Source organism: Penicillium roqueforti, assembly GCF_015533775.1.
Source record: "Penicillium roqueforti strain LCP96 04111 chromosome Unknown scaffold_02, whole genome shotgun sequence".
Taxonomy (NCBI): domain Eukaryota; kingdom Fungi; phylum Ascomycota; class Eurotiomycetes; order Eurotiales; family Aspergillaceae; genus Penicillium; species Penicillium roqueforti.
The window spans coordinates 30295-45347 of NW_024067566.1; the positions used below are offsets into that span (position 1 = coordinate 30295).

At 50.3% G+C, this 15053-nt stretch overlaps 5 protein-coding genes across 5 annotated transcripts; 3 read left to right on the top strand and 2 right to left on the bottom strand.

Moving 5' to 3' along the window:
- Positions 1–916: 916 nt before the first annotated feature.
- LCP9604111_1468 (uncharacterized protein) lies at positions 917–1573 on the bottom strand (the record flags this gene model as incomplete). Its single annotated transcript, XM_039068837.1, has 1 exon — positions 917–1573. One exon carries the CDS (start codon positions 1571–1573, stop codon positions 917–919), a length of 657 nt encoding a protein of 218 aa, XP_038931595.1.
- Positions 1574–3310: 1737 nt separating this feature from the next.
- Positions 3311–3715, top strand: LCP9604111_1469 (uncharacterized protein; the record flags this gene model as incomplete). The annotated part of the gene is made up of 3 exons (XM_039068838.1): positions 3311–3367; positions 3425–3535; positions 3650–3715. 3 exons carry the CDS (start codon positions 3311–3313, stop codon positions 3713–3715), a joined length of 234 nt encoding a protein of 77 aa, XP_038931596.1.
- A 4179-nt stretch (positions 3716–7894) lies between these two features.
- On the top strand, positions 7895–9477 carry LCP9604111_1470 (glutamate dehydrogenase; the record flags this gene model as incomplete). Its single annotated transcript, XM_039068840.1, has 3 exons — positions 7895–7943; positions 8081–8211; positions 8272–9477. The coding sequence occupies 3 exons, from the start codon at positions 7895–7897 to the stop codon at positions 9475–9477; spliced, it is 1386 nt and encodes a 461-aa protein (XP_038931597.1).
- Positions 9478–10172: 695 nt separating this feature from the next.
- Positions 10173–13568, top strand: nut1 (putative RNA polymerase II mediator complex subunit Nut1; the record flags this gene model as incomplete). The annotated part of the gene is made up of 6 exons (XM_039068841.1): positions 10173–10824; positions 10878–11128; positions 11178–11240; positions 11304–11810; positions 11866–12397; positions 12454–13568. 6 exons carry the CDS (start codon positions 10173–10175, stop codon positions 13566–13568), a joined length of 3120 nt encoding a protein of 1039 aa, XP_038931598.1.
- A 594-nt stretch (positions 13569–14162) lies between these two features.
- LCP9604111_1472 (uncharacterized protein) lies at positions 14163–14758 on the bottom strand (the record flags this gene model as incomplete). Its single annotated transcript, XM_039068842.1, has 5 exons — positions 14163–14168; positions 14242–14385; positions 14466–14533; positions 14598–14607; positions 14666–14758. The coding sequence occupies 5 exons, from the start codon at positions 14756–14758 to the stop codon at positions 14163–14165; spliced, it is 321 nt and encodes a 106-aa protein (XP_038931599.1).
- Positions 14759–15053: the final 295 nt, after the last annotated feature.

Sequence of the window (15053 nt, forward strand, 5' to 3'; positions counted from 1 at the left end):
AGTCCCTACCGCCGTTAAGATTAGGCCTACGATTAGGCGTAAGAGCTAATCTGGTCCAAAACTCAAAGATGCTCTGAAAGATACATGTAACAATCAAGACACGGACTTATTGCCCGATTCTTCCATGATATTCAGATCGAGCGAAAAAAAGTCGCCCCCCTCAAACGCGCACAGCCATCCAACGGGCAGCCACCAGCGGTTGCCGTTCGGATTGGATCTGGAGAGTCCACAGCGGAACAAGCGCAAACCAGTGGGGTTGCGAGATTCAGCGATTTTTGAAACGGCGATTCTGTTCGTTTGGTACGATTCCCGACGGGGTTTCTTTTTTTTTTTTGGCTGCACTGGGATTGGTTGATTTATACAGACCGAAATGTAGCCTATTCTCTATTATACTAAACCGGACAGGTGGGATCGGCTTTAAGTTTGAATTCCTTTTTTTTTTCTCCACGTCGAAGGCGCAATCGCCCCAATGTCTGGCTCTCTGTATCTCAACTCCGGGATCATTCCGGAGCCTCGGGTGACTTCCGTTGTTCTACAGACCTTGTTGGAGAGTGTTGATTCTAGTTTTCATATGGATTATATGTATAGATGAATTACGTATATATCCATCTACCTATGCGATCTAGTAAAACCGAATAGGACAAAGAAAGCTCCCCCCCAATGATGAAACTCGTAACACAAGTCGCCCGTTACTAAATGCGTATTTTGCGCAGAAGCCAGCACCCATATCCTAATGTACAGGAACCCGTATTAATAAGAAGAACCCGCTGGACAGAACAAATGAAATAAACAAGAAACAAGATCGCTAGAGATGAAAAACCAGGAGCCAGACAGGGCTCTGGTGGACGCCAAGTCGCTGACCCAATGTAAAAAGACAAGAGTCGAAACAAGAACAGTCAACAGTGCTCGATGAACCTCAGCTGCGCGCACTCCGCGGCAGTGAGTTCTGCGAGGACGAGTCGTGCATGATATCCGGCGCCCGGGGACCAACCATCCAGTCTTCCATAGCGAGCCATTCACTCCAGCTGCGCTCGGCGGCCTCGATCTCGGCGTCCAGGGCCCCCTGCAACGGACGCAGGAACGGTATGGTCTCCAGCGGGGGGATGTCGTAGTCCTTTTTCACGGAGGCCCAGCCGCCGCTCTTGGCTGCGAAGAGGTAGTTGCGGCGCTCTTGCTCGTGCATGGGTCCCACGCCGCTGCCCCAGTCGTCGCCGAAGAAGCCGTGCAGCACGCCGGGGAAGTCCATGCCGGTTGCGACTAGGCGGCGGATGTAAGGGATCAATGAGATGGGGGGTGGCCCTGAGGGTTGTGTGCCGGGTGGGGAGGGTTGGTTGGAAGGGGTCGAGGTTGAGTTGAAGATTGGGTGAGGTTGGCGCTGGAAGGGGAGTCGGATGTTTAAGAATGTGGAGAGGGCCTGGACGGGGGCGCTGTGCTGGGCGTGATCTAGGAAGTAGCGTTGACAGCTTTGATAGCGGGGATACCATTCAAAGATATCGGAGTTGTCGTCTGACCCTGGCGAGGCGTCGGCTAAACCAATCACAGGGGCCGGGTCAATTTGTGGATGGGAGCTCATAGATGGGTGTGGTGAAGGTGAGTCCGAATAGGATGTTGAGGTCGAGGTCGAGGTTGCAGTTGGAGCTGGAGTTGCAGTTTGTAGTCCTGGAGGATCTACTTGTCTATTCCTTTTCCCGATGCTTTGCTTAGTTCGTGTTCTCTCTCTTCTTGGTCTGTTTGGGGCTGCGCCTCTTTCCCGAGGTCTGGGAATCCAGTGGGGTCGAATTGCGGCCCCAAGTTGAAGGAACCGGAGGGGTAGGTGGGTGAAAGATAGATTGGGGAATGATTACTTGGAAAAAATATCCCTACCTCGACGAACTAGGAGAGAGACTCGACGTCGTGAAGGGGAGGTTGGGGAGGGCGGTGCAGAGCGGAACAGATCCCTGATGGTCCCGAGTCCGCCACGAGATTGGGGCTTGTTGATGGACATCTGTTAGGGAACCATCTAGGATGTTCAGGTGAGGATTGGGGGATGTTCACGGAATACCCATTGGGGATATTATGTATGAAGCAAAAGAACCGGAGACATACATGTGAATTCCAATACCTCAAGAGGCAGAGGGAGGGAAGTAGAAGAGGAACCAGACGGGAGAACTGAAGTAAATTCAGAGAGAAAAAAAGATATCAGAATTGTTCTGGAACGTCCATAGAAGAGAAACGGGGTCTGTAGGACTAATAAGAGACGCACTCAACCTCTATACGGAGTATTTCTGAATCGGATCCATCGAGGACGGGTCTATCCGGTCAGGCCAATCATTCTGAGATCTGCTTAACCACGGGTCGACGGTGGATATCGATCTAGGGCAGGTTTTGGGAATTTTTATTTGATATATTAATATATTACGCTTATATTACACCTTTACCACATACATTCCCGATACGGAAGGCTCTCAATCCTGGATAACTCCCTATTTTGTCACAGATATCAATTACTTTGCACGTCTGGCACGTCCTATTGGCCCGGATCCGGGCATGCTAATAATACCTGTTCCTATAAAAGGCGTCCGGGTACATGACATAGCTGCATCGAAGCGTAACTAGATCAGGCTGGATCAGAAAGGGAAAAAAAGGGGGCCCCTTCAAGACCGGGACCTCCTGGTATGTGCTCAACCAATCTCAACCCGGGCTGGTACTCGCTGCAAGGCGCCTAGTCATGATTGAAATAATATTAGACCAGAGAACGCCTGCCTATTCCATGTCAGCATTGCCTCAGTATTAAGTGGACGACTAGTCAGAGCATAGCGTTAAATAGATTGAACCCTGCAGGGTAGTTCGTTTCGGTATCACTTGACGCAATAATTGAATCAAGAATCACACTAAGAGTGACGTTTTGATAGTGGGTTTCATATCTAAATCAAACACAGGGAGTTGATCTGTATACCATGTACCCCTCCTCCCTGCCAAGTTCCCACAAACCGGGTTCTTCAACATCGCATGCAGCACGCAAGACCCGGAATCCACTTTGTTGTTATCGACCCCGATCTTCGATCCGGGAACATTCCTTATTCTGATTGTATGCATTGCAAGGCTACGGAGTACTTCTTCCACCTCAATCCCCATTTGTTCAGGGGCCGCAATATGACACAAGCTTGCAAAGTCAGCCCCATATTGGCGTCACTAGAGCACACGCGCTAGGATCTACTTAAAAAAGGGCCAGAACATAGGAGAGCAGGGGCCACTCATCGAGCTGTGAGAGTCAGATCCCCCTTTAGCGGGGAGGTCAAGCTCTGACCCGATCGCGCCTCCCAGATAAGAAATGACAGAGCTGATCTTTAGGGGGGTTGACCATCCCGTACGGAATACGGAGCACTCCGTATGGAGTACGGCGACCTGCTTTATATTGTCTACTGATTAAGAATTCAAATCGCAGTTTGTGTGCGGGCGAGTTTTTGTAACTCCTTTTCTGGAGTCGATATGGGTCCCTTCAGCTGCACAAAATCTGGTGGCGCCGGGCCAGGGGTTAAGTAAAGGGCGGAACTATGTGCGTCGCATTCCCCTTTTGCGCTTTCTTTTTCGAGATTATACTGTCGGCTATTTCGATTGGGTCGAGTTTAATGTATTCATCACTGACCAATTCTAATATTGTGAATTCTAGCCATCCGATCAATCTATTCTCACTCACTTCCCCGTGGAATTCGCCACATGCGGAGCTCCAATCTGATCCACTCGTTTGCCATTTGACAGGTGACGGGGCGATTCTTTACAATATATGACATGTGTCTCTATTGAGCTAGGACTGCAGTTCGAGTCAGCCAGTCGGAATCACGAACTGGCAAGAAGTGTGATCACAAATCACAGCCTGAGATGCTCTTGCCAATTCGATCATAGTGCGCACGCTGCACGGTCTCGCCGATGTTTATGCGAATATGCGAAGACCACAATATTCTCCAAGACGGTAGTTTGGTATACCCGCTAGTGATGACAACCTATTGCCATTCTTGCGGAGCGGAGCCAACCCAGAACAGTGACACAACTCGGCCGACGCCATTGAGCTGCTAGAGGCTATAGCCTGTCTCAACTCAAGCGCGACGACAACTAGTACGCACGCAGTATCCACGCTCAGTTCCGCGGATACCCCTGTAAAGGTTGCGGAGCGGGTAGATAGATTAAGGGGAATCTCAAGCTGCTGCCCAATCACCACACTACCATACCCTATGCCAATGGTATAAAGCATTTGAAACAAGCCGGTCTGCATGGATATGTGTCGTTCCAAGACAGAGACAGCATGGTCGCATGACCAAGCCCTCTGCACTGCAGCTAGTGGGTATTCGGATAAAGCTCCGCAGCGAGTTGGCGACCGGGCTTCGTTGCCAAGAGTGTACGAGTACTCCATACAGACAGGGTTCCCGCCGACCGCCCTATGTACTCGTTATGTCAGAAGCGTCGAATTATGCCGGTGGTAAGTAGGTGTCACAACATCGCAACTTGCCACGCGCGATCAGTGCATCCTTCGCACATGTGTCGTGGCGAAGAACATGTACCACACCAATCCCAAGATGGGAGAAAACGGTGAACGTTGGACTTGCACCCCTTCGCGACAAGATCGCCGGCGTTTATATATCCATGCAGGGTCGAAAACGGTATATCAACCCACACCCGGCAGCCGACACGTGTCACCGCACATCTCTAGCAGATCAACATCCCCGACACGAATAGGAAAAACAATACTTAACCAGCAAACAGCGCGAAGATCATCGCATTATCTGATCCATCTCCTCTAGTTACCTGGCCATCCATGTCCACTTCGTACATGACATGACATGCCGTGTAACTCGTATCCCTCTACGACTTTGCAATGCTGCAAGTGAGCGATGAGGATTTCTATAGACCGTAACTCAAGTTCTTCTAAGTTCGTGCTAGACATGGATAACCCCAAGCCCTCCACAAACAGGGCTTCGTAAATCCTCGCTTCAAAACTCCGTACTCCGTACTCCGCTACTTTCTTTGTATGTACCCCGCGAATAGCGCGACAGTGGCGATCTCTAACCCACTCGGCCGGCAGAAACGAACGCAGGGCCCCAGCTGACGATCTCGGGTAAACCGTGTGTCATGGGCGCACGGTGTCTCCGATAGGGAAATATTGGACGAATGGGAAATTTGCTACTGTCATGGACTCGTGCTGGTGTGCGGGATCGCTTGTTGCGGAGAACGCCGTTTTCCTGGTCTGGGCTAGTCTGGGCTGATCTGGGGAAATGAAATGCATAGTTGATACTCGTATACTATCCATAGATAACGTAGATGTGCATATTTTTGAATGGAGTAGGTGTGTTGATGATGACTGGGATGGGTCTGATGGGCTTGGATATCGTGGTGTCGATGAGTTAAGTTAGTGTCATGTTAGCGTGGAAGTGAGGCTCGTGTTATTTCCACGTGGCTTGGTTGAAACGCTGATGGGTCTGTACTCCGTATATAGATCGGTGTTGAAGCGCTAGGTTGGACTATCTTTATACACACTGTCCCATAAATATGTGGTTGTTAACTAAACCCATGGGTGAATTTCCGGAGATATATCCTATGGTTATTGTCTGTTTGAACGGTAAATATATGGTGGACCATGCTTTGGGGTGTGCATTGACCAGATGAATTCAGCCCTGGAGATTAATCATGTTCATAGCGGAGAATACTTTACGTTGTACGGAGTATGTACATCATTGAATAGATATTCAATATCAGTCAAGACAACTTTGGAAGCACAGATTCCCATTCGTCAGATATCACGTCATGGCAAGTCCGGAGCACAAGGACGTCCAATTATAGAATATTTATGTCAAAAATCCAAGAATCTCTACAATAGCAAGCGGCATAAGTGAAACATGGAGACGCTAGACAAGCTAAGAGATCTACCCGACGAACTAAATGACCCAACGGTCTCCACGTTGCAACCCTCTGCAAGCACGTTGTCGAACCCACAAGATCCAACATCCGAATCTGCAAGATAAGAACGCATATGCAGACGCTAAGTAACGGGAACAGTCCACAGTCAACCCTAAGACTAGAGAGCTCTAACGGAGATAAGCTTCTGGATCTGCAACGGAAATCCACTGGGTCCTGAGGGTCCCAAGGTTGTCCCACGGGCCACATGTGGTCATGTGCGAGTATGAATTGGAGGTCGACCGAGGCGAACTCTCGTGCGAGTACGGAGTAGTTATAGATCAGATCAAACCACAGGGACCTCGGGAGTAAAAAAGACGGAGCATCCCGTGTGAGTGATTCTACATTTGGCTTCTCGGTGAGGATTCCTGTCGCAACCCCAGGAAGCAACACGCAGCCTCCGCAAATCGCTATCAACAAGGAGTGGAGAGGCGCGTCTGAGTTTTGGCGGAGAGCTGTAGCGGGCACCCGTTCGATTGGTGGACCGTGGCATGATCTAGGATCTAGCAATGTGTAAAGGATCAGGATGTTGGCATTTGTTTCTTCCTTTCTATTTATTTTATATTTATTTGCATCGTATGATCGTTATCCTCGTACTCTGTAGAGGCAGTCGAATCCTGCAATATATTTCCTTAAGATTAGGATAATCTAGAGCTGATATTAAAGGTACTCCGAAGTACGTCCACGGCAGCGCCGACCATCGGGGCTCCAATGCGGTTAACCGGGTCTTGGCATCACACGGGATTGGTGCCTGACCCACGGGGGAAAGGACAAACCCTGGACAGTCCGAGATGACTATTCGGGGGCGATTGACTGGACCGGGATTTGGTGCGGGTATTCGATATTCCATGGATTTGGCTACTCTGTGTATGTATGAATATGAGCATTCTATATGTTGTAGCAACTTTTTTGATCTCATTCCGACTAGATTTAGGTCTGGAATTACCCCTCCACCCCTCCATCCCTCTACCCCTCTACCCCTCAGTTCAACTGATCCAGTGGGGCAAAGGACGAGCCGTAGGGTGTAGATAAAGGAAAAATGAGTAAAAAGTGTTAGAAAGCAAAGACGATCAGATAAGCTCGGTAAGCTAAAAGTGGCAGGCCCCGTTTTGGGGGGCCGCTTTGGGTATAGTGGACACGTGACCCAGCCTGCAGCCGAGTGAAATTGCCGAGTTGAGTGGCGGAGACGAGTTTTATTTTTTTATTTCTTTTATTTTACTTTTATTTACTTCATTTTCGATTCAATCCATAGCCATAGGGATATTCATATGAGGATAGCTCGAAGATAGCTCGAAGATACTATGTTGGACTTCCTAGTAACTACGAAATGCACAGTCCACGCATGCATTAGAGGTTCAGCCTCCTCACAAGGTTACATTCACTTCAATTATATTTTTTCACCTCTCGGATCGGTCCTCTCCGAGAATACGGATCGCGGAAGAGATATTCACAGACAAGGAAGATTTAGGAAGAAACCACGGGCTATGATTGATGGGAAGATTCGAGGTAGTCCAATGTGGGCAAGATAAGCCAAATTCTGTGCAAATTCTGTGACCTTAAACCATAAGATAACATTGTTCGGGCCCCGAACTTCGGACGTGCTTCCCACGGAAACCACTGGAAACCATTGGGTTTCATCTTTCGCTTGGGATCTTCTCCTTCCAATTCGTGCAACCTGGTCTTCTGGCATGGTCGTCGACTGTAGGCTCATCGACCAACTCCCGTCCCTTTTCCCCCCATCGTCCGGAATCTGTCGTCCGACTCCGGCTTGGAGTCTGGCTCTCCACATTTCTATATATTTGTACAATCATCCCCTTCCCTCCTTCTTCCTCCATCTACTCTCCAAAATCTCGATTGTCTTATACTCTGCTCGTGGGCAATTTCTAATATCATAATCACATCAGATCACTGCCTAGCATTGATCTACCCTACCTAAAAGCAGAGTAACCGAGACTAAAAACCCGCCGAAATGATCCAGAACCTCCCCTTCGAGCCTGAGTTCGAGCAGGCCTACAAGGGTATGTCTCTTCCCTTTCCCTTGTCCACGCCAATGCCATATCACAATTTTTGCCCGGCTTAATTCCTTTACCGTCGGCATCTTCCCGGCGTGCGGCTCCACAATTTCGGGGTGACTCAGCTAACATTCCCGAAACAGAGCTCGCCTCCACCCTCGAGAACTCCACTCTTTTCGAGAAGAAGCCCGAGTACCGCAAGGCTCTCCAGGTCGTCTCCGTCCCCGAGCGCATTATCCAGTTCCGCGTTGTCTGGGAGGATGATCAAGGCCAGGTAAGATTCTTGTCAAAAGATATTCGATCAATTGCCACATTCTAACCCCCCCTCCTTCAGGTCCAAATCAACCGCGGATACCGTGTCCAGTTCAACTCCGCTCTCGGTCCCTACAAGGGTGGCCTCCGCTTCCACCCCACCGTGAACCTTTCCATCCTCAAGTTCCTCGGTTTCGAGCAGATCTTCAAGAATGCCCTGACCGGCCTGAACATGGGTGGTGGCAAGGGTGGATCCGACTTCGACCCCAAGGGCAAGAGCGACAGCGAGATCCGCCGCTTCTGTGTCTCCTTCATGACCGAGCTGTGCAAGCACATCGGTGCCGACACCGACGTTCCCGCCGGTGATATCGGTGTCACCGGCCGCGAGGTTGGCTTCATGTTCGGCCAGTACAAGAAGATCCGCAACCAGTGGGAGGGTGTTCTCACCGGCAAGGGCGGCAGCTGGGGTGGTTCCCTCATCCGTCCCGAGGCTACCGGCTACGGTCTCGTCTACTACGTCGACCACATGATCAAGTACGCCTCCGGTGGTAAGGAGTCCTTCGCCGGCAAGCGCGTTGCCGTCTCCGGCTCCGGAAACGTCGCCCAGTACGCCGCCCTCAAGGTCATCGAGCTCGGCGGCTCCGTCGTCTCCCTCTCCGACTCCCAGGGTGCCCTCATCCTCAACGGTGAGGAGGGCTCCTTCACCGTCGAGGAGATCAACGCCATTGCCGCCATCAAGGTCGAGCGCAAGCAGATCTCCGAGCTCGCCACCGTGGCCACCTTCAGCTCCAAGTTCAAGTACATTCCCGGTGCCCGTCCCTGGACCAACATCACCGGCCGCATCGATGTCGCTCTCCCCTCCGCCACCCAGAACGAGGTCTCCGGCGACGAGGCCAAGGCTCTCATCGCCGCTGGCTGCAAGTTCATCGCCGAGGGCTCCAACATGGGCTCCACCCAGGATGCCATCGATGTCTTCGAGGCCCACCGCACTGCCAACCCCGGCGCTGCTGCCATCTGGTACGCTCCCGGTAAGGCCGCCAACGCCGGTGGTGTCGCCGTGTCTGGTCTCGAGATGGCCCAGAACTCCGCCCGCGTCAACTGGTCCCGCGAGGAGGTCGACTCCCGTCTTCAGAAGATCATGGAGGACTGCTTCAACAACGGCCTTGCTACTGCTAAGGAGTATGTCACCCCCACCGAGGGCGTGCTTCCTTCCCTCGTGGCTGGCTCCAACATTGCTGGTTTCACCAAGGTTGCTGAGGCCATGAAGGAGCACGGTGACTGGTGGTAGATCAGTCGCCCTCCCGTTTATTCTGGGCGGTGTTCTGTGATGATTTCTGTCCTCTTTTGAGGAGAGGCAGCTTCGATGCATTTTATTCTTTTCTTTCAAAATAGCTTTTTACCCTTTATGTCAAGCGGGTTATGGATAGAGGCGCTTGGTTTTTCCCCTGTTGCATTTGATTGATATCCCCACTTGAGCACCGCTGTTTGTTTTGGTTCTGCACTTGGGATTGTCATGATGATAACGAGATTCAATGAATGATTCAAAAATACCTGTGCCCTGTAAACTGTAGATCAAAGTAGAGCCCTACGGTTGCATGAAACTTTCAATCCTTCAATCCCATGAAACCCTAGAGAAATCTATAGATCCAAATCAGGTGTTAAATCTGTCATGTCCAACGCTTAGCCATTGACAAGTGCTGCAGCACTTGCCAAGGCCTACCAATGCTGTCTCAGAACATGTGGCTATCAAAATGTGGCTTGCACCCAAAGATACAAGTCACGTGCTGATGGATATGCTTTGTCACGCGGTGATTACGTAATAACTTCACGAGCCTCGGAGCCCCGACCAAAGAAAGAGCTATCCCTCCCAGCCTCAAAACCCGTGACCTATTCCTCTAAAGAAAAATGACTAGCGCGAGTCTGTAACTTGCAATTCCTATTTCTACAACATCCGGGGCGCAGTGTTATGTTGTGGAGATGACAATGCTGTCGGACAGGGCAATCCCCGAACAATGGAGGACCTTCCTCCACCAATGTTTGGCGAACCGTATAGATATAGACGAGTTCACGGACTTGTCCGGGCTGATGTTTGCCCGCGCACCGGTTAAGGAAAACGAGCTCCTTGATCTGCTCCTTGAAGCTCGCGCTTCTTCCAGTGTTACCTGGGACCCTCTTTTGCCATTGTACGTCGATGGACTGTGCAAGATTGGGAGGGTTAGGTCTTCGTCTGCGCTGACGAGTTTGCTGAAGCATTCTTCTGTTATGGATGCGTTGGGGACTGGTGATGGCGATGGTGAGGAGGGACAGGGACACGGCTCTCCGTCCAAGGCTAAGAAGCACAAACCGTCCACGCTCATGACTGATATCAAAGTCATTCAGGATGTCATGGTGTTCATATCCACCGGGTCAATCCCGAAAACTGTCATCGAAGCTGCGGATATATACTCGGCTACCGTAGACTGGATTCTGGCCGTCGTGGCGTGGCACAATCACAGCTCTGACTCTGAGCACGCGACGGGTGGCTTGATGGGGTCGCCTGATGCGGTCTCGTTGTTTGAGTCGCTGGGGATTCTGCTTGCCGCTCTGTCGGGGACTGGTAAAGGGCTGGAGGTGTTGTCCAGTGATTACAATCAAGGTATGTATATGTGGTTTCCGTGTTTGTTACACGTTATTAACGATATCCTCTAGAATTGAAGGCGAAGCTAGGACAGGCTTTGTCAAGCTACTTGCCTCTCTGTATCGATGTCTCTCTGCCGCTGAGGCATCGTTTGGAGGGGTTGCAGAAAGTGTTTCATCTTTACCCCGGTCAACCTTCTAAGGCTTTGGGTGGGCCTGCTATTGACGGTGTTAATGTCAATGCCCTCCAGTTTGAGTCTTCCGTCATGGATGGCCCCGTTATTAACACTAGAGCTGGGCTCTATGTGTACATCAACTCGATGGTACGATTATCTTACGCTACGATGTTGGTTCATGGCTGACTAGTAACAGGTCGTGGGACGTCCTTTGGTCGATGACACTATTCTGATCAACTACCTCACCAATCGATACCAGGTAAGTCCAATTGACACGATTTCTAGTCAGAGTTGTTTACAACATTTGATTAACCCTTACCAGGGCCACAATGACGTTCTCATCGAGGAAATCATCACAGCCGCCTTTGATGTTCTCTCCAACGGCGTGTATCGTAACGAATCTGGCCGCACGATGCTCTTATTCCGGTCTTTCCTTGTCAACAAGCTCCCCGCCTTTTTTGCAGCCATCTCGGCAGCATCCATGGTGCCGATCTCCATGGAAATGTGTATCAGCCACGCCTTAAGCCGTCTGGATCCGAACGCATTCCCCTCCTTCTCTCAGATGTTCTCCATGCAGGGCAGCAGTGTTTTATCAGATGCTCGCCAGGAGTTCCTCTTCGCTTGTGCGTCGCACAAGCTCATACGAGAATCCAGCATTGAACAGCTTCTCGGAGAAAATCCCATGCAGACACTGCCTGGTGGCGGCCCTTATGTCAAGGATGATCTCGTTTCGCAAATCAATAACAATCATGAACGTGCTGAGCAACTTATTGGTGAGATCGAGTCGATGGAGGGTAATGCAGGCGCGATAGTTGGCGCTGTGGTCGATGTATGTTCGATCCGATATCAATTCCTGGGAGTATCAACATGCTAACTTCTTCAAGGTCATGCAAAATTTGTGTCATCAAAAAGAGACAATGACGCTCAAGAATATCTGCAATTCGCTCTCACGCCGCCCGCAGACTTTGGACGTCATGTTGCTTTTCCGCAATACAAAGCAAGTATTGCAACCTCTTTGCGCTGTCCTTGATTCCTGGAAGTGGGACGAGGACCAAGGCGAAAATCAGCCTGTCTATGATGAATTTGGCAGTATCTTGTTGCTCGTTCTTGCGTTCAAATACCGATATGATCTGAGCCCTACTGATATGGGTATCTCGAACAATGACTCGTTCTTGTTGAAACTCTTGGACCGGGGCGCTTGCAGCCAGAAGCTGAGCGACTTGAGCGAGAAGCAAAACAAAGATCTCGGCGCTTGGATCGGAGCTCTGTTCATTGCCGAGGGCATCAGTGAAGAGACCATGTCCTCTTGCAGCCCACACGAATTCTACATGCTTGTGACGACATTGTTCGATCAGAGTCTTGGGGCGTGCGAGTCCGGAAAGCTAGATTTCGACACTCTGAAAGGCGGATTTGAATGTAAGAAAATCTTCACGCGATCGCTTCCACTGGATACTTAGCTAACCGCCATAAAGATCTGCTCGAGCCCTTCCTCCTCCCGTCCCTAGTCGTCGCATTGACATGGCTGGGCAATCACATCTGGGAATCAGAGACCGACCCCACAATCCCCATCAAAACCCTCCACTCCCTCGTTAAACCCAACTCAATCTCCGGCGAAGCCCAAGCTATCCACCAAACAGTCCTGAACATAACCGGCTGTCCACTAGAAGAGCAACTAAAAAATGTCCGAACGAGAAACCAGTCGCGGACAGACATCAAACCAATCCTCGATGCCCTGGAGCCATACATCTCCTTCCGCCGCGTCGGCAGCTGTCGCCGCTCCGAACTTGACACCTGGACGTCCCACTCCGCGGGCGGGCTAATAGCCAGCATCCGCACAACTTTACAAGCTCTCGTCCTCTGGAGCGCCAACCCAGGAATCAGCATGGCCCCACACGCATACACGCACCGGCAGGTGCTAGCAGGGATTCGTATGCTGGGCGCAACACGTGTGCTAGGCGCGATAATCGACGAAGTCAAGCAGCAGAGCGAAGCAGGTAACGGACATATCGCGCTAGACATTGCGACGACGATGGTGTGCGCTCCGATGACGGAGTCCTTCGCCGTCGACCAAAACAACTACCACCCAGTCGACCCAAGCAAGGAGGCTTTACCACGGTGCGCGATCCTGACGCTGCGCGACGCCTTGTCACTACAGCACGAGAACGTGCCCAAGATCTCCGAGAGTGATCCGCTACGCGCCGAGGTCGTGGTGCGACTTGCGCGACGGGTTAATATGCTCATGGCGCCGCCGTCGCAGGTCTCGAACATCGACGTCTCGAATATTATTCAGAATATGCATCTTGGTGTTGAGGGGCATGAGGATCGGATGGATCTTGAGCCTTCCGCTGCTGGTGTTTCGGGTGATACGGTCAATGAGGATGATCCGGATAATATCAATCAGATGCTGGATAAGGCGGCGGCGGATGCGGCGGCTGCTGGGATGGATGGGGGTGGTATTGGTGTAGGTCAGGATATGGGACTTGATCATGGGGCTGGCATGGATGCTATTGACGATGTGCTTAATGCGGCGGATATGGCGGTTGGCAATCCTGAGTTCCTTGACTTGGATATGGAAGACATGTTTTAGTCGGGATGGTTTTATCTTTGGTACATAATCTATGGACTTACAATGTCCAATTTTTGCATGGCATTTTGTTCGATCTATGTTTTGGCGAATGATGATTCATTGGACAACGAAAAATAACAATTATATCTTCTTACCGGAAGAAACAGAAGAAGAGAAATAAAACTCGTATTGACTATCAAAAACTATCAACAGAGCACTAGGGAAAAGAAGAAGAGGACCTCAGGACCAAAGTACCCAACTACGGCCCTATCAGACTGAGTCACATGACTATGGATTTCCCTGCAGGACTAATTCTGTCCACCAATCACCATCTCTCCTGGAAGACCCCAGTCTTGTTCTTTTTTTGGCAGTTTTTCAATTCCTTCATTTTGAACACCTCTGAAATATTAGAAATGGATATAAGATGGAACCAGCGTAAGGAACATCATGCCAGACTCGCTGCACAACCCACAAGAGAAAAAAAAATAAACAAAATAAAACACCATCAACCCCATCGCCCCATAACTAGCAATTCGATCCTATACTCCGCACCCAATAATAATACACCATCTAGCTGCGCCTCGATACATCGTCGACATAGGACCTATGACTCACTCAATCCTAGAAACCGGAGTATGTCTCAGTAGCCGACGTCGTAGTTACCACGATGCAAAAGCAAAAGCCATGTACGTACAAATATTGAAAGTCTTCTCAACTTTCCCGGCCAGCTGGGGAATCCCCGAGCCAGGGAAAAGTTTCTCCACAGCTTGCATGGGGGTCGGGAGGAGGCCTCGTCGGTTATTATTTCTAATAGGATTGAGTGGGACTGGGCCTGCTGCTGCCAGAGCCGAGATGGAGATGGTGGCGAATATTGTAGTGAGTTTCATGTTGAGCTGTCTTCTTGAATTGCTGTGGAACTGAGGTGGAATTGCTGGTCGTTGACTCCAAGGTGGAAATATATATATCCTGTGTGTTAGTGGTCAAGTCTACGTAACTAGTCAATATGCTGTTGTAGGTAATAACAAGGTATCTGTCTGAAGGGTCACTTACTATTTCCTGACTAGAGTAGTAGTGGAGTGCTTGATACTCTTGGATTGGATTAGCAGAAGAGAGAGTACCCCTTTCCAATGACCAATAATGCCTGGCACGGCCTTCTTATCTACATCCCCGAGTTTCGTGCTTTGTGCCTGATAGGCCTTCTTATCTGCCATCCTGGGTCTGGGGCTAAGACCCTCATGTCGGGGAACTTCAGGCATGGGTCTAGCTCATTCCGATGGCTTGAAGGCACTCATGGGAAGAAGGTTTTTCTTCGGCGTGGGGAATTTGAGGGAATGTACGCGACGGACGTGTCTAGACTTACGGATGGTGTTGAGGGTTGTACAGGGTTGTACATTTGATCCGCTACTTGACATCTGCAGGGTTGTTGCAATTATCAGATTGATACACGCAATTATTGAATGAAGATCGCGCAATTACTGTATGAGACATATTCTGATCATGCTAGAA